The 17,841-nt window shown below is 31.3% G+C and overlaps 1 protein-coding gene across 4 annotated transcripts; it reads right to left on the minus strand.

The window, feature by feature from the left end:
* Nucleotides 1-1,802: 1,802 nt before the first annotated feature.
* On the minus strand, nt 1,803-17,708 carry LOC124534243 (peroxisomal membrane protein PEX14). Of its 4 annotated transcripts, none has more exons than XM_047109978.1 (5): nt 17,387-17,706; nt 11,186-11,455; nt 5,147-5,361; nt 4,365-4,571; nt 1,803-2,617 (listed from the first exon to the last, which is right to left on the minus strand). In XM_047109978.1, the coding sequence occupies exons 1-5, from the start codon at nt 17,435-17,437 to the stop codon at nt 2,611-2,613; spliced, it is 750 nt and encodes a 249-aa protein (XP_046965934.1). In that variant the 5' UTR covers nt 17,438-17,706; the 3' UTR covers nt 1,803-2,610. The 4 variants fall into 4 exon arrangements, with proteins under 4 accessions (XP_046965934.1, XP_046965936.1, XP_046965935.1 ...); XM_047109980.1 differs by having other exon boundaries at nt 1,804-2,617; nt 11,186-11,449; nt 17,387-17,705; XM_047109979.1 differs by lacking the exon at nt 1,803-2,617 and having other exon boundaries at nt 4,361-4,571; nt 17,387-17,708.
* Between the last annotated feature and the right edge of the window lie 133 nt (nt 17,709-17,841).

Here is a 17,841-nt window from a genome sequence, read left to right on the forward strand (position 1 = left end):
TGAATTTTATTTTTATACTATTTAAGCTGATGTTTCATTAATCGCTCCATGAATGGATTTTGTAAGAGTTTGTAGTTGCAAGTTTTATACGGTTCTTGTGACCGAGAATGCTGACCGAGTGTCTTATTTGTAAAATTATCTTATCACAAATTCAGGTCAAGACCTTTCCAATGACACTAAATTTAACAACAAATCTCATTTTGTTATATGAATGCGATCGACACGAATTTTCCTCATTAGGTTAATATTATTTAGACGTTACAAAATTATTTCTTTTTTTTTCTTTTATCGACTTTACTGAAAATATATCATTAGAATTTTTAAGACTAAAAATAAAATAGGTGAGATAAAGAGAGGCACGATGGCCCAGTGGTAGAGCGCGAGCATCTCAACCATTGATAGCGGGTTCAAACCCAGGCAAGCACCACTGAATATTCATGTGCTTAATTTGTGTTTATAATTCATCTCGTGCTTGGCGATGAAGAAAAACATCGAGAGAAAACCTGGATTTGTCTAATTTAATAGAAATTCTGCTACATGTGTATTCCACCAACCCGCATTGGAACAGCGTGGTGGAACGTTCCGAACCTTCTCAAAGAGAAAGGAGGCCTTAGCCCAGCACTGGGAATTTTACAGACTGTTGTTGTTTATTGAAAAAAAAAAACTGTACATTATTTATTATCATTGGTTTATTTATCACCCACAGATTAATAATTAATTATTCAAATTATAGCATTACTAACATACATATAATGCATACATCATTCATGTATACACAACCATATATAAACCATTATGGAAAGTAATTACTATTAAATTATTTACACCTACCTTTTATTACATCTAAATAATATTAATTAATATAAAACTTTATAACAAAACAAAATCTATAGCGAATTATTATTGATAGAAATATTTATATAACAACCATTTATTAACATATGAAGACATCATTTAAAAACTGTCTTAAAAAATCGTTCAATTAAAAAAAAATTAATTCCAATTTTTAAACTAAATTTTAATTTAATGATTCGAACTTTGATTAAACAATATTACTTTCATGCCGGTAAATAGTCAATACATTATTTAAATCTTTTAGAAGCACATATGTGTTTACAAAAATAGTTTGTTTAATTAGTAAAAATAATAAAAAAACAATTAATATGTAAATGTAAAATAAAATGCAATTGATAGCTTATAAGTTTGTTGCATTACAGATTAAACAATTCGCAAACAAATAAAAATTAAAACAACCTAATTTTTTTTTCATAAAAATAAATAACAATAAAATATTTTATCGAATGTTTTAATAATTTTGGTTTCTTTTTGTACAAATTGTGATGACGAGCATGTGCGTTGAGAGTGGATTGATTATTTTTGACTTAATATGACGTCACCAATAGTGTAGTATGGCAGACAGATTAAAACGTTTAATAAATCAAACAAATTCGTAGTCACATTTTTATCACAACTGATAATGAATTAAGACGAGAATGGAAGAACTTTTAAGTCTTTTTATACGACTACCCAAAAACACACTGACACTGGCTGTAAATTATTAAATCAGGGCATTATTTTTTTTAATTAAAAAAAGTTTTGTCAAACGTTACTATGACTTATGATGGAATAGTTTTTTTTTAATTATCGTAACACTCAAAGACACTTGGAGATATAATTACATACAATTGACAATCTCCATCTTTTTTGAAACATCAAAAAGATTCTTTATTACAACTTTAAGGATGTTCGAAATTTCAGCCAAATCGATTTTGCGGAATAAGTTTAACATTCCGTAAATTTATTTGACTCACACAAAACAATATGTAAAGTTATTAAGTTAAATAGCATAGTGGAAGAGAAATAAATTTAGCACATCTCGAGCAACAAGTGAAGCCTGGGAAAAACACTACGTAAATATTTACGTTACACATGACCTTGAAATTACCGCTCCCAAAAGAAAAAAAAAACAAATCACTCAATAAAACCTTATACTTACACAAATGTTAGCGAGGCAAGACATACTTAGTTTGTTAAGAAAATATTTCTTTTAAGCATGATGAATCCATTTGCGTAAAAAATATTTAAAATTCGAATATAAATTCTTTTATTTATTGTTAATGAAACAATCGTCTCTAACATAATTAGGAGGCATTAACTAAATAATTCCAACTTAGTTTAGTAATTTGTGTCATGAAACTTTAGTAGGCTTTGTTACACTCATCCCATTGTTACTAAAGATAACATTTATAATCTGTGATTACACAAATGTCAATACTCTTTGTTAACACATTTGTTTTATATTTTTTACTGACTGCGAACAAAGATAATTCTTTTTTCGAAATATATTTTTCTCATCGTTAATAAAATTAAAACAGCAAATCATTTTATGATAAAATCATTACAAACGCACATGAATTGTCATTAAATTACAAATTGGAAAGTTTAATACAACGAAACAAATAACCGTTTGTTTGATTTTAAAATACCTACTCGTACGAGGAACATTATTATTATGTACCATCACAATTAACACATGATTTTATTATTTAATCAAATATTTCAATGTCCAACTAAACACCGACGTTCTGTTATGTTCTCCACGAGTCAACTTCACGTTCTGAAAAAAAAACAGATATTAAAAATATATAACAAAGTTTAGTATTGCCATACTTAGACTAAAGTCTTGCATCTTAAACTATAATTATAAAATAACATGTCCTGACTGACTGAATCATCATTCAAAATGAAAATCAAAATAAACTTTATTCAAGTAGGCTTTTACAAGCACTTTTGAATACTCATTTTACAATTGAGTGAAGCTACCACTGGTTCGAAAAGTAGATTCTACCGAGAAGAACCGGCAAGAAACTTAATAGTTATATATATAGTTAAATTAATATATCCTGCCTGGAAGTCAACAGGTATTAACTCCACGCTTTTTTATCATCTATAAAATCTTGTATCGAATAATACGCCTTTTTTACCAATGTAGTTTTTATAAACGATTTGAATTTACGATACAGCAAAGTTAAAAATATCTGCGGAATTATTTTGCAAATACATTGCCGAGTATAAACTATGAAATTTAGGAACATGGAATTTGAGTAGGATAGTTTTATTGAGTAGACACCGACTAAGGATGGAATTTCTGAAATTGTACCCTTAATGGGGGTGAAATGGGAGTTGACAGTTTGTATGGATGTCCGTCATTTTCAAAGTTAGAAACATGAAACTTTATTTTTCAGATACTGATTGACAATAAGTAGATAGATATATTAAATAATTTTTGGATATGCTACCTTAAGGGGTGAACGATGATTTTCGTGTTATAGTCAATAAATACTCATTATAAATGTTATTTACTCAATGAATATCAAGACTTTAAAATTTTTTATTCGGTTATGACGCCGATGTTCATTGTAAAAGACGTATCATCATACAATTTTTTTTAATAAAATATTTTAATGAATTAAATATACCTAAAGAGCACAAATAAGTTATCATATAAATTAAGATATCTAATCTGATAAATGTGAGGTCTGCCCAAGGCGAATTATTCTGCAAATATCGTATTTGAAATTCATAATTACAAGTAAAAAAGGGATTGCCTGATAATGTCCCATTCATGGGCGAAGACTAATAACTAAGAATATTGGATAGATGTGGTATAAATTATTCAATTACTACGCAAAACAGGCAAGAGTCTTCAATATTAAAAAAATATATATTATTTTTATATATGTTATTGGTTGTATAAAACATCTTTATTTTTGTTTTTCTTTAGCTACTTGAGAAAAATCATTTGAGGATTATTATATAAATATATATCGATGAAATGGCTATGAGCTCAATTTGATCACGTGATATATTACATACACTTGTCATAGGGGACCAAGTTGGATAAAAATATACTCCCTTCAAACCGGAACACATTAATGGCCTAACACTAAGTGAGATTACTAATTGTAATTAAAAAGAAAATATTTGCACTCCAAGGATAAATTACATTCATAGGCAATATAGAATCTTTATTTACTTTAGACTATTGATACATTACGGCTTCGAACGGGTGCAATACTGATACTAAATATACTACAGATTTTCTAACTAACGACGTCAAATTAGAAAATTAAAATGATCAGTGTTTCTTAACTATATCGTCCATGCATTTTACGCAAAAATCTACCTCTCGAAACACTCTTATCTCTCAAAAAGACCACATCAATATCCGTCGTGTAATTTTAAAGATCTTAGCATTCATAGTCACAGACAGCGGTAAGCGTCTTTGTTTTATACTATTTAATGATACCGTACCATACAAATCAATTTATGATACTCTTATTAAAAGCCTAGCAGACACTTACATGATCTCCAAGCTACTGTCACTGTTCTTGGTAGCCTGTTCCCCCTCGCTGGAGTTCGAGCCACCGGATTCTGATCGCTGGCTGCGACTCCTGTGAGGTTTCTTCTTCTCTTCAGCTGCCTCTGTGGACGTCGCTTCTTCCGACTGACGCTGCCATGCTGGTATCGAAGGTGGCTCTGTACGGGTCTTGAGTGTTGGGAACTGGTTTCTGCAATTATTAATAATAATTCGATTTGCTTTACGCAATAATAATATATAATTAATAAGATCGAAAACTTGATAAGATCTGACGCTCGTTTTACAAGATGTATTACTATAAACTCAATGCGTAATCAATGATTACCAATCATAGTTACCTATCTTTTAAATGCTATCATCCGAGAGTACGTGGTAAAACCGGGTACTCCTCATATAATTTTACTGACAGACCAAATGCTCAGCACATGTCTCAACAAACTATCTACTAGAGATGATCACTATTGATGTTTTCTTTTTTACTATTTGAAATGAAAGAGATGACCAATGAGATGGCAATTTAAGAAAATTCTCATGCATATAAGATATTCCATTTTTAAATTGGAGATCACATCCGAATGAACTAATTTCCCATTGGTCGGTAGCAATAGGTGACGTAATTCGCGACCAATGACATTAAAGATAAATCACTTAACATACACTACACTTTCAACTGTCTTTAAAAACTCTTGCTACTGTTGAATTCCTAAATCTGCCAAGGCATTTTGATCATTAGTTACTATGTAATCAGAACAAAGTAATACTGACCTATTGAGCAGAATTCCTTTAACGGATGCTATGTCAGATTTCAAATTATCAAGCTGCGATCTCAGAGCGCTCTGCTTCACGGAAGATTGGACCTCTCCCCTCAACGAGGATATACTCGCGTTCATGACATCCAGTGACTTCCGTAACTCATCGATACATTCCGCTGTCGTTTTACGTTTCGGCTGTTCAACAAATAACAGATGCCTGATGCAGTTCTGGAACAAAGGGTTTTTTTTTAATTTACTAAATCCACAAGCTCGCAGATGCCCGTGCCTTTTTTACATATTATATTCAACATTTTGACGTTTTATATTTTATACTAAACATCAGCAGATCTTCGCTGGATTTCATTCTTGTCGTCTTCTTGGGAGACGTGGCCCATACGGACATTTTTTTTTAATATTTTAAAATAATATATACATACATTTTTAATAAATAATAACACAAAGGGTTTTGTTGTACCGACTTTCCAATATTAACGAAATCGGTAGTAAGTCATGAGTCCCCATTTTCGTTGAATTTCATGTAGTGCAGTTTATAGAAAAACTAGCGATCCGCCCCGACTTCGCACAGATGCAACGCTGATACTAAATATACTACATAATTTTTCTTGTTTCTTTACTATATTGTCCTGTTTTATATAAAAAAAGAAATCTTCTCGAATCACTCTTTCTATTAAAAAACAGCATCAAATCTATTGCGTAATTTTAAAGATCTAAGCGTATATAGGGACAGACAGCGGTAAGCGACTTTGTTTTATACTATGTAAATGAAATTTCTTATTCGTGATATGGGTTGACGGACAATCAAAAATTCCATCTGATGGTAAATGGTCACCATCGCCTATAGACAATGGGCTGTAAGAAATGTCAACCATTATTTATATCGCCCATGCACCACCAACCTTGGCTATTAAGATGTTACATTGTACCTGTAGTTACACAAGACTACTAAGTAAGTAAGACTAAGTTTGTAGAACATCTTATGAGTGGGAGGTACCTACCCAGAGGAGCTTACTACCACCGAGTAACTGTATAGTAACAAACTTACCCTAAGTGGGATGCCTGCCTGCAATTCTACTATTACTACTTGTACAAAAGGTCTTATTTAAGGAATTGTCTGTCTGTCAGTTTCACATTCAAACCACTCATCCGAATTTGAAGTAATTTCGAATGAAGCTTGAACCCCAAAGGACATAGGCTACTAAACTAACATTAGACGACAAGCACCTAAAATGCGAGCGACGCCGTGACCGATCAATAGTTTCACATAAAAGTACATTTAACAATACGCCCATAATAACCGTACGTTTTTCACAGTAATCATGAAGTTTTTTATTTGTTACAATGTAGTCGGGCCGGCTAATGGCCTACATGGTTATTAACGGTCACCGCCGCCAATATTATTTATACGTCGCCGTATTTGTGTTGTCGCTATTACAACATATACAAAAAAAAAAAAAAACGGAATAGAGTAAATATTAAGGGGGCTCAAATAAAACAGATATGATTTTTTTGCCATTTGCCATACAAAAAAAACGTTACTTTTTGTCTTTTTTTATAAATGTTACGGAATCCATCGTGCGTCAGTCCTACTCGAATTTGGTTTTAATACAATACTAGGCTACCCACTTCTTCGATATATAACTCTGTCATAGTCTGTAACTTTTCTCAGAGTATGGTAAAATTTGAGCTTAATTATTTAGCGTGTTCAAAAACTTTTATGTTTTAAAATATTGCTACAGTTATTTCGATAAAGTTCTAATAATCCCTGTATGACGTTAGGGTTGCCAGCAATAACCAAGATTAATCGATTGTAGCCCTAGCGCTCATGTAATTCGAATAGTTTATCAAAGCTTACGCTATCTATATAAGGCTCGATAAATATAATCGGTCATTGACCTTTTTAACGAATCCCGTATTTATAAATAACGACACACGATAGGTTTTCAAAAACTCTGTATATTTAACTTTCGACCTATACTAGACGAAAATGTAACTGCCTGTAAATGTTGAACTGCGGGTCAAAAGCCTTCCGTCTTTGAATTAAGTTCCTAGAAATATATGTGGCAGATGTTCATCCCATACTTACAGGATGTTTTTCATTCCCAACGAACAGGAGATAAAGTATAAAAGCAATAAGGACACATCTCCGATCAAACCCGATATTCAGTTAGAACTTATATCATAATCAACTTATGTAATACGCTACACATTGTAGTGTGTGCTTTAAGTATTATAATAGTTACAGCCTAGGCGTATGTCACTTTTCAACCGACTTCCAAAAGGAGGAGGTTATCAATTCGTCTGTATTTTTTTTTTTTTTTTTTTTTTTTTTTTTTTTTTTTTTTTTTTTTTATGTTTGTTACCTCATAACTTTTATCCATGTGAAAACGACATAAGTCTTAAATTTGCATTATGTATATGCGCGACAAATAGGTGTATAACTGAAAATCACGTTAACCAATTTTGATAATTCTTTTTTTATTATAAAATATATACTTCAAGGGTAATTTGGTGAAAGTTTGGTAAGGTTCTGAGCACAGGATCCATGACAAAGTAACGGAACGGAAGGGAACGGAACAATTCTGAGGAGCACGTTAGCGATACTCGGTCGAATCTTTTATTTATAGGTTATTTGGATATTTGAGTCACCTTCCGTAATGTGGTTATGTTTATGTAATTATCATAGTCGAATATTATAATCAACTAGCTACCCACCCCGGCTTCGCACGGGTGCAATACTGATACTAAATATTCTACAGAATTTGTTTATTTACGACATCACATCGCAAACTTCTAAAATTATCAGTGTTTATTTACTATATTGTTCATGTATTATATACACAAACCTTCCCCTTGAGTCACACTATCTTTTAAAAAAAACCACATCAAAATCCGTTGCGTAGATTTAAAGATATAGGGACAGAGAATGCGACTTTGTTTTATACTATGTAGTGATGGAACTCCTATACGGCTCGCAGTTAGGGTGCGATATGGGGCAGAATTTCTTACTATCTTTAATCAAATTTTGTGTATGTGATGTGATGTCATATGATGTACGAAATATAGTTGGTCTTTTTCAAAGTTTTTTGCTGAGTTCGATTACAGCTCTTTCGAGGAATCCTTGTAGTTTACGCCGCGTGACGTATTAAATCCGCATTTTCAAAAGTCTATTTTTGCTTTATTCGCAAGTTTCCTTTGAAATTGTCCTCGAAGTAGTTTCTGATTCATATAAACGGAACGCTTAATCTATCCATATTAAAAAAAATTAGTTAGTCAACATCAGCTTCACTTAAAATCAAAAAATAAATAAAAATTTTAACAAAAAGAAAAACCGACTTCAAACAAAACACTATTTTAAAACAAATGAATATGCACGAAAAAGTAATAAAAATAATTTCATATTTAACATATTTTTGAGAGTCCTCCTAGGTAAAATGAAATGAAAAATATTAGACTACTTAAAAGTCGATTTACGATTATATAACGTAGTTATAGTTATTGTTATATTTGGAGCCGGTGTCTTAAAATTTCACGATAGTATTCTGGGGAAAATTCTGTAACAAGAAACTCGAATCTCACCTCAGGAGTGCGATTCTCTAAAAATTCACATTTAATAGTTATATAGATTTCTTGTTACAAAATAGCCCTACAGAACACGAATGCCAAATGTTAGTATGGGATATTTTGTGACGTCATCATTATATATTCATACATAGTATAAAAAAGTCGCTTATCGCTGTCCCTATGTAAGCTTAGATCTTAAACAATTATGCAACGGATTTTGATGCGGTTTTTTTAATAGATAGTGTTTTGAAAGGAAGGTTTTTCTATCACTAATAATTTAAGAAGTTTCTAATGTGATATCGTAATATCTTTTGACTACAAATATACTAGTATTTAGTATTAGTATTTAACCCTTGCGAAGCCGGAACAGATCGCTAGTATTTTATATCTTAATAATCAATGTCACATTTAACAATATGACATTTTAAACTCGTGTTCTGCGGTGAGATCCGAGTATCTTGTTACAGAATAGCCCTACTGAATACGAGTTTGAAATGTCAGAATAGTACATGTGACATTTACTATATTCATTAGTAAGTTACTGTCAGTCTGTCAACATTTTACGAGTGAGTTATGAAGTGATTCGTACAGAATAGCTGTAGGTAGTTCTCACACTGATGCAAAAAGAAACATTATCAATATGAGAATTCACATTTCACACACATGCATCAATGTATGTATTCCATCATCTATTATAACAAATAAGGTCGTGAATGCCATGAAGTTATTTTACGGACTTATTTTATGCAATCGCTCCGTAGGAAAAGCAATTATACGAGCAAGTTTCTTATCATACATTATGTAAGAATTAATGGGGTTTTTCTTTGACAATTCAAACAACGACAATACTGTATAATTATAACTGTTGGTCTAGAATTCTTGGTCTTGGTAAAAAGACCTTTAAGTAACTATTGCGTTGTCTGGAAGAGATGGCTAATTAGCCATAAGTCCACACGTTGTACAATACATGAAATAATTGTTTATTATATATTTGTTTTGAGCATTATTTCTCTTTTTGTTTATCTTGTACAATAAACGTATATGAACATATTAACAAACTATGTTCCTACTGGTTGTCAGCGCTACAGAGTTTTCTGCCGCATACTGTAACAATATAGCCCTCTAGCGTACTGTCCAGTATAATAAATCAAAGACAACGAGATTGGTCATCGAACAATCTGTGACTCACAAGATGAACACAGAAGAATTACCCATGTATGTTTTAAGACGATGCAATCTTGGACGTCTTACATTGAAAATAAGGGCTTATGATTAAAACTGTAATAACAGTCCGCAAATGTTATGTAACTTAGGTACGGTGCTTTGTGCAAACTTATCTGGTTAGGTACCACTAATGTACCTTCAGACAACAATACTCAATATTGTTGTGTTCCAATTTAAACGGTTGGTGAGCCAAGTTAAAATTAAGTGTGTTATCTTATTATAGAAAAGATTACCGTGGTTCAGGAAGGATATATTAACTATTCGACGTCGAAAAATAGCTGTATTAGTTTACTTTTCCTCTCCGTTTCGATACAATGATGTATGATACGGCTTTATTTTAGTATCATACTAGCGGCCTGTCCCGGCTTCGCACGAGTGGTAGCATAAGGTTTTTTATATTCTTACCCTTTATTTAATTTTTTTTTTTGCTTTTGTCTTATATGTTAAACAATTGTCTTTCTATTTCAAATTATTTACACAAAAAAGTAACAGCCTGTAAATTTCCCACTGCTGGGCTAAGCCACCTCTTCTATTAAGGAGAGGGTTTGGAAGATATTCTACCACGTTGTTCCAATACGTGTTGGTGGAATGCACAAGTGGCAGAAAATCAATTAAATTAGACACATGCAGGTTTCCTCACGATTTCTTCACCGCCGAACACGAAATTAATTATAAACACAAATTAACCACATATATGTATATAGTAGTGCTTGCCTGGGTTTGATCCCGCAATCATCGGATAAGATGCACGCGTTCTAACCACTGGGCCATCTCACACAAATACCTTAATAAATTATGAATCCCTTTGTCTATCAGGGAATATCCGTTCAGTAGTTTAGGAGTTTATCACGAACATGCGGACAGACAGACGAGGCCGGGGGAGTTTGTATTATAATATGTAGTGATTATTTTAACTTATTTTTCGTTTGTGTTTCAATTCTCACGAATTTTTTTATAACCATGTAGTCATTGTCATATAATTTTATTTAATGTATGCACCGAATTTAAGCTAATTTTAAATTTGTATAATTTATGCTTACTATATATAAACTATTATAATAATAGCTAAGCTACACGTACAAAAATGCAAAAAACATAGTTCAATATGCATTATTTATTGGGTAACCAAGACTAATAATATTAAATTTTCAGTACTATTCCTTCCAAACTATTTGATGATTTAAACGATTTTAATATCATAATGACGCTTTACGAAATAATAAAAAAAAAGAAAATCAATAAATACCTTATAAAACCAGTAGCAACCATAAACAAAACCGCCATAGACAATCAAAGGTAGAATCCTTTCTCTGAACCATGATTTTCTTGAATTTTGAAACAGCATCAGCTCTGACGTCAACGACGGTATGTCGACCATCTCTCCGCATTTCTCTATCGCTCTGTGTATCTCCGCATCGGAGAGTCCCTTGCTCCTGAGAAATCTCTCCTTACTCTCCAATGTGCATCTCTGCACGTTGGGGTTCGAGAGGAACTTTACGGCGGTCGTCACCTGAAACTGCGAATTATCTTATATCTAAGAAACAACTGATAGTTACGAAAAAATCGGACACGCTATTAAATTTTACCGGACATGTTGCTATAAGAATGGGACATTTATTTTTAAGCCAGAAGTGAATTTTATGAGTCAGAAAGTAATTATTATTTATTTTTGTAACTTAAGTCGTAAAAAAGTAACTTTGTCCAGTCCCCTTTCACGGCCTAGCAACTGGAAGTTGCAAGGTTCAATGATTGCAACTAGTAATTTTCAATAAATTAAAAGCAAATGAATAAATGGTTTAAAAATTTTGCATATTTATATATGTATATGCCGATTATATACCATACTCGATATTTGCAATTTCGATTGTATGACAGCATTGTAATGTATACACTAGTATAGTACGACACAACTTAGATGTAGCATCGGCAAATCCGTAAAACCGATCACATCCGAATTAAGTACGCTATCCCAAATTATCAATATTTATTTCTTATGTGAATATGACCTTTACACAAACGTAATAACTTGTGTGTTGTTGTTTGTCGATTTACAAGCATTTGCTTTCTCGGGTTGAACTGACGCGATAATCAACGGCGATGAATGGCATCGAATGGCGCGGTATTGAGCTATTTCTATTAGTTGTATAAATGATGCCGATGCTACATCTAAGTTGTGTCGTACTATACAAATATCCGAACAAAATTAAATAAAAACCTTATCCATGATGGCCGGACCGTAGTGTCAAATACGACAACTCCACTTACTTGACCATGACAAGGGAAAATGAGACTATTTTTGAAGTATTTATTTTTATATCCGTCGTTTTTTGTGCTTATGCTATTAATTAATTCGCCTTTGTGTTGCTAAGCAACGATAGTTTTTTGTGTATTTAATTATAGTCCAGTCATAAATATTACAAATACGATAATCTGTCGATTTAACAATAGACCATTTGACAATGCGAATAATAAAGTGTCAATTATTATAATCAGTATATATTATGAGTCTAAAAATAGTTATCTATTAACGAAAGTTGAAAATAATACTGAATTTACTAAAAAAATTGGAATTATTTTAAACGTTTGTCACGTGATAAAAAACTCTCCTAAATGGCCGGGTTTATAATAAAGTCACTTGGTTGTTAACCTTGCTTGCCTACTATATGTACCAAAAATTAAAATACAGGCAAGTGACGTCAGCGACCCCATTGCAGCGCCATATTGTTCAACTAGAGTTTTCGCGCACTATATTTAAATATGGAATTTTAATACGATATTTTTCAGCAAATATGTACTAGAAATAAAAAAAATCAACTTTTACTGGGTTCCTTAACCTCTACTAAATAAAATAAAATTGATTTTAAAAACTAGTCAAATAGTCTATTTAAACGATCATTAATAGCTTGGGATAGCTTCCCATGATACACAGGCACAATCTACAAACGTATATTTAAAAAAAAACAAATGTGACTTCTTTCTCTTTTTAAATATTTAAATTGCTTATATAATTTGAGATATACTTGATTAGTACAATATGTATACGCAAACGGGCTAGTCCAAAGGTCACTGGATCGTTTCCTACGTTGCCGGGTTGTATTATCGCTCGTAAACATTTCCTATAGGTAAGGCTATTTGTGTCGGTATCACGGTCTAATAGAGAGTTGAACTGTCATACTGTATTGTACGTTACTAAAAAATATATGGATAGTTGAAATTATGATGTTTTCCTATTGCAATTTTCGGCAATGAAATCTGCTATACTGCCATTATATGTGTATTTACCTACAAACACTTTATATAAGATTTATTTTGAGCTACCTAGGTGATATTTCTACTGAATTTTAAATATCTCAACTTTCGGGGAGAGGACTGTTTATTCTTGACACAGGTTAATTAATTAGCCTAACTAGGATAGTCAGTACTTGATCTGTGTATCTCTTGATGTTCGTATTATGATATATTGAGACTTGTGTCGTAGTTCGACCATGTAACTGTTTAGAAAGATTATTTTTGTATGGAATAAATAAATTCTTATTATTATTAAAAATGCAATATAAACATAAATTAATATATTTATGAAACATGTAAAGCTGTTCATTCAAGCTTGCAGTCCTATTGGATTATGGAAGTTAGGGAATACAGAGTGCAACAAGTTTGAGCAAACACTTAAGCACATTTCTTGATGATAGGGCTTTGTGCAAGCCCGTCTGGGTAGGTACCACCCACACATCAGTTATTCTACCGCCAAATAACGGTACTCAGTATTGTTGTGTTCCAGTTTGAAGGGTGAGTGAGCCAGTGTAACTACAAGCACAGGGTTTGTGGCACATTGACGATGTAAGGAATAGTTAATATTTCTTACAGCGTCATTGTCACCCTTAGGGGTGATGATGACCACTTACCATCGTTGGCCTATATGCTCGTCCGAAAACTTATACCATAAAAATAATGATGTCCTGAGTTGGCTGATCTCCCTTGAAATTTACCACCGTGAAATTGGACAGGACAACAATAATATTTATGTATGTGTGATTGACAATTTTTAAAAGTCAATATTTTAATGACAAATGGCTGAATATAAGATTTCTGTGTCGATTAAAAAAAAATAGTTATTTAAAAATCAATGTTGCTTGCCATTGTTTTATCTATACAGCCATCGCGGCGCTGCACCCACATGCAATTATTGCTCATGGTATTTCTATACCAGGCTAATGTATTGTTTCCTCGTAAATAAAAATTATCGAGCACCAAAGCACATCAACAGGGCCCCCATATTTATAATACTTTATTATTAAAAGTTAACGCTCAAAATATATTCAATTTTTTCTTGTGGTTTTTTGCGATTTTATTATATTGTATTTTGTTACATAAAGATTTAATCTATTTATGAATCACGCAGGAAACAGAGTTTGGGAAGCGTTTACATATTTTCTTCGATTGTGATTTTAAAATTTTCTCGTCAGTTTCAATGCATAGTAAAAATTCATTTAATTTAACGCTGTAATATTGGTAATGTAATATAGTTTCTGGTTGAAATAATCAGCTGCTTGATAAAATAATAATTACTATGCATGAGCTAGATAAGATAACTATTTGTAAATTACTGCGTGTTTTAAACCGATTTTTAAAGTAAATTATCATTTCGACTTTCATTTGTTGGTTTTTCGATAGTTTCGGCGATCGTGAAACGATTTTGATAATGATCAATGAATATAATAATGACAATTATAAAAGGGAGCTAGTAGCCCCATATAATAAAATGAAATTAAAAAACATCATTTCCAAAAATAGAATAAAGATCAATTTGTCATTGTTGTTATTATATGCCTTTTCGATTCTAATAAAATAATATTCCAGATTTTCGTGCAATTCAATAGAGAAAATAATTTATATAATTTTAAACTTCAATAACAAAAGTACAATAAAATATACACAAGAAACTACCAATAAAACTAAACATGCTTATCACATGACTTTCTAAGCTATAAGCTACTATCGGCTGATAAGGCTACAGCCTCAGCCTCATGCCGCAATTGCTTACTATTACTACAGTACAAATTAAAAAAAAATACTGCTGATATATAAACAAAGCCTCCTTTTGATGTCACGGCACAATTAACGAGAAAAAATATACAAATAATAATAAATAATTATGTTTTGTAATACGTTCCAATCAAAGAGGGAAACTAAAAATAGAGAATCGTGTGTTAGGGGCCAGTGACTTCTTAATCAATGCTTAAATTTGTATGAATAATAGTTAGACGAAGTAATAAAATTTAAAATTAGTTTTGTTAAAATAAATAATTAAAATACAATAAAGCACTTGCTTAGTTACGATAATAAATACATATATAATACAGATACGATACATTTTTAATCGAGGAATGCTATAATTATTTTTATTTGTTCCTTTTTCAAATTCGAATTTTAGCATTCGAGCTGGCGTTGGGCGGAATATTTTTTAACAGACGTAGTTTCTATGTTGGCGTCATCAAATGTAAATAATATTTATGTACATTATTATATATTCACAATGTGTACATGCAGGTATTTTAAAAACCGGTTTTTGTTATTTAATACCAAAGTATGTGTTATCTATACCACAGAACAGATACAATTAATTACGAAATTTTGCAAAACGAGGTATTTAAGAGTAAGAATAATTATAGCCAATTTAAACCCTTTAAACGGTGTAATCACATTCAAAGTAAGTGAATAGTCATTGTCAGATAAAAACTAGGACAAACCTGTGTAATAGCCCCAACAGGATGCCGTGTAGGTTGTCATTAAAAAAGAAGATTTCTGAGAATACGTCTATTTTTACCCCTTCAATATGCTTGGTTAAATTGAGTCGGTAGGTAAGCATACAGGCAAAAGTAGTTACGTCAAGGTAACGCCTCAGATGGATAAAAAAAAAATATTATGGCCTTTCATTTAGACGCGTGTGACGCCTAATACTGGCCACTTTCATTTTTTTTTTAAATGTTTAAATTCGTAAGGTATACTGCCGACGCCGGCGCGCCTGTCTACACTCGCAGTGACATGCTTGATAGGGATGTTATGGAGCTCCTTAACAAAAATCGATAGAAAAATTAAGTAGTATTTTTTTTTTTACATAGCATTATACTTAATGACAGTAGCTAATTGTATTTGAAAGCTATTAGTTTTTTTTTTAAATAGACAATTCTAATAAAGTCAAATTAATATTCAAATAATACGATATATACCGTATCTGAAACCGGTAAAATATTATTGGTATATCTAAATTGACATATCATGACATCATGCTCGGTCATGGCGCGAAAGGCGAATTTTGGTAAAACATATCACATTAAATTTACCTTAGACTTGACACCACCTGACAAACAAGTTGTGGGTGTTAGGTCCTGTCATTAGGATATCAAAGACGCAGCTTAGGGTAATCTGTAATCCATCCATATCCAACCCTTGGTTTAAGATATGTTAAGATATCATGTGCCTGTGATAACACTTAATTTTAAAATTGGAACATAATAAAACAAGATCACAAAATAGTTGTATACATAGGGTGGAGTGGAAGATTATCTGATGAGTTAGTGGTACAGCATAGAGTAAAATTCTACCATCGTCATTTTTTTTCTATTCAAAACTTATTCTTAAACACTGTTATTGAGCAGTAAATAGTTTATTTATTTCAAATGAGAAATACTTTGTCATTTAATGTTTTATTCATTCATTTGTACATCTTGAAGCAGTTTTATTATTATTATTGGTAATTTATTGTTCATCATAAAATTCACCATTACATAAATCATTTAGACAGTACATACATTTTAAGTGTTAACGACAAGGTTATTTTGATTAAAAGTAAAAAAGTTTGCTAATAAGGAATATAAGTTATAATTTTGAGATAAAGTGCCAATAAGATTGATAACACTGATTTAACTTTTAATTGCAGCGAGGTTATTTCAAGATAATCTTACCTCTATTGTCGCCCAAATTTTATTTATTATGTATACTTATTTATTTTATTTATATTTAATTAAATGTTATTTACCCTAGCAAATTAAGAACAAAGTTTTATAATTTAAGACGATTAGCTTTTGCTTATGAACTATTATAATTTAATTTAAAATTGATCATCTTGGTTCATCATCAGGTGGGTTGGGAGTCAGTACTTTGATAATGATTGGTACATTGGACTACAAGGTATTTAAAATTAACTAAGTTAATTTTTGCCATCTATTTATATTGTCAATGACAATGTAATATTATATATAAAATTATATCTATAAATTTATGCAAATTATTAATAAGAATTTTGATGAAGTTTCTTTGTACTACGAAGGTCACTATGTTTTTTTTTTTAATTTTATATATTCATAAGTATAGCATCTATGAGCCTATGTATAAATATAGTTGACTTAATGAAAGTCTAGGAATATTCAAAATAAATAAGGATAATCACCAAATTCTCACGAATCTCAGCTCCAGAAGATGTTAATACGTCTGTAGCCATTTCAAATTTATATTACGACTTTTGAAGCACGATAAATGTGCACAATCGTGTCGACTTGAATACAAATGAAAATTGTCAGTAAAAAGTATTCAAGAGTTACACAATACACTTATTATACATTCACACTCCTATTAATTCACAATATATATCTTGATAAGTCACAATTCACTCAAATGACACATAACGAATTACGAACTTAAAAAGAAATATTATGGAATAAAAAATTGACATTGAAATCTATTTCATTTCATTCCGATTCCTTTATATTATGTCAAATGAAAGGTCATATGTACAACTACATTAAATAGTCGATTGTTGAACTTAAATAGTTTATTTTTTTACAGTATAACATAATCGAACTTCAAAAATAATTAATTAAAAAATATATTTAAATAAATAATTTA

This window comes from Vanessa cardui, chromosome 12 (assembly GCF_905220365.1).
Source record: "Vanessa cardui chromosome 12, ilVanCard2.1, whole genome shotgun sequence".
NCBI lineage: Eukaryota > Metazoa > Arthropoda > Insecta > Lepidoptera > Nymphalidae > Vanessa > Vanessa cardui.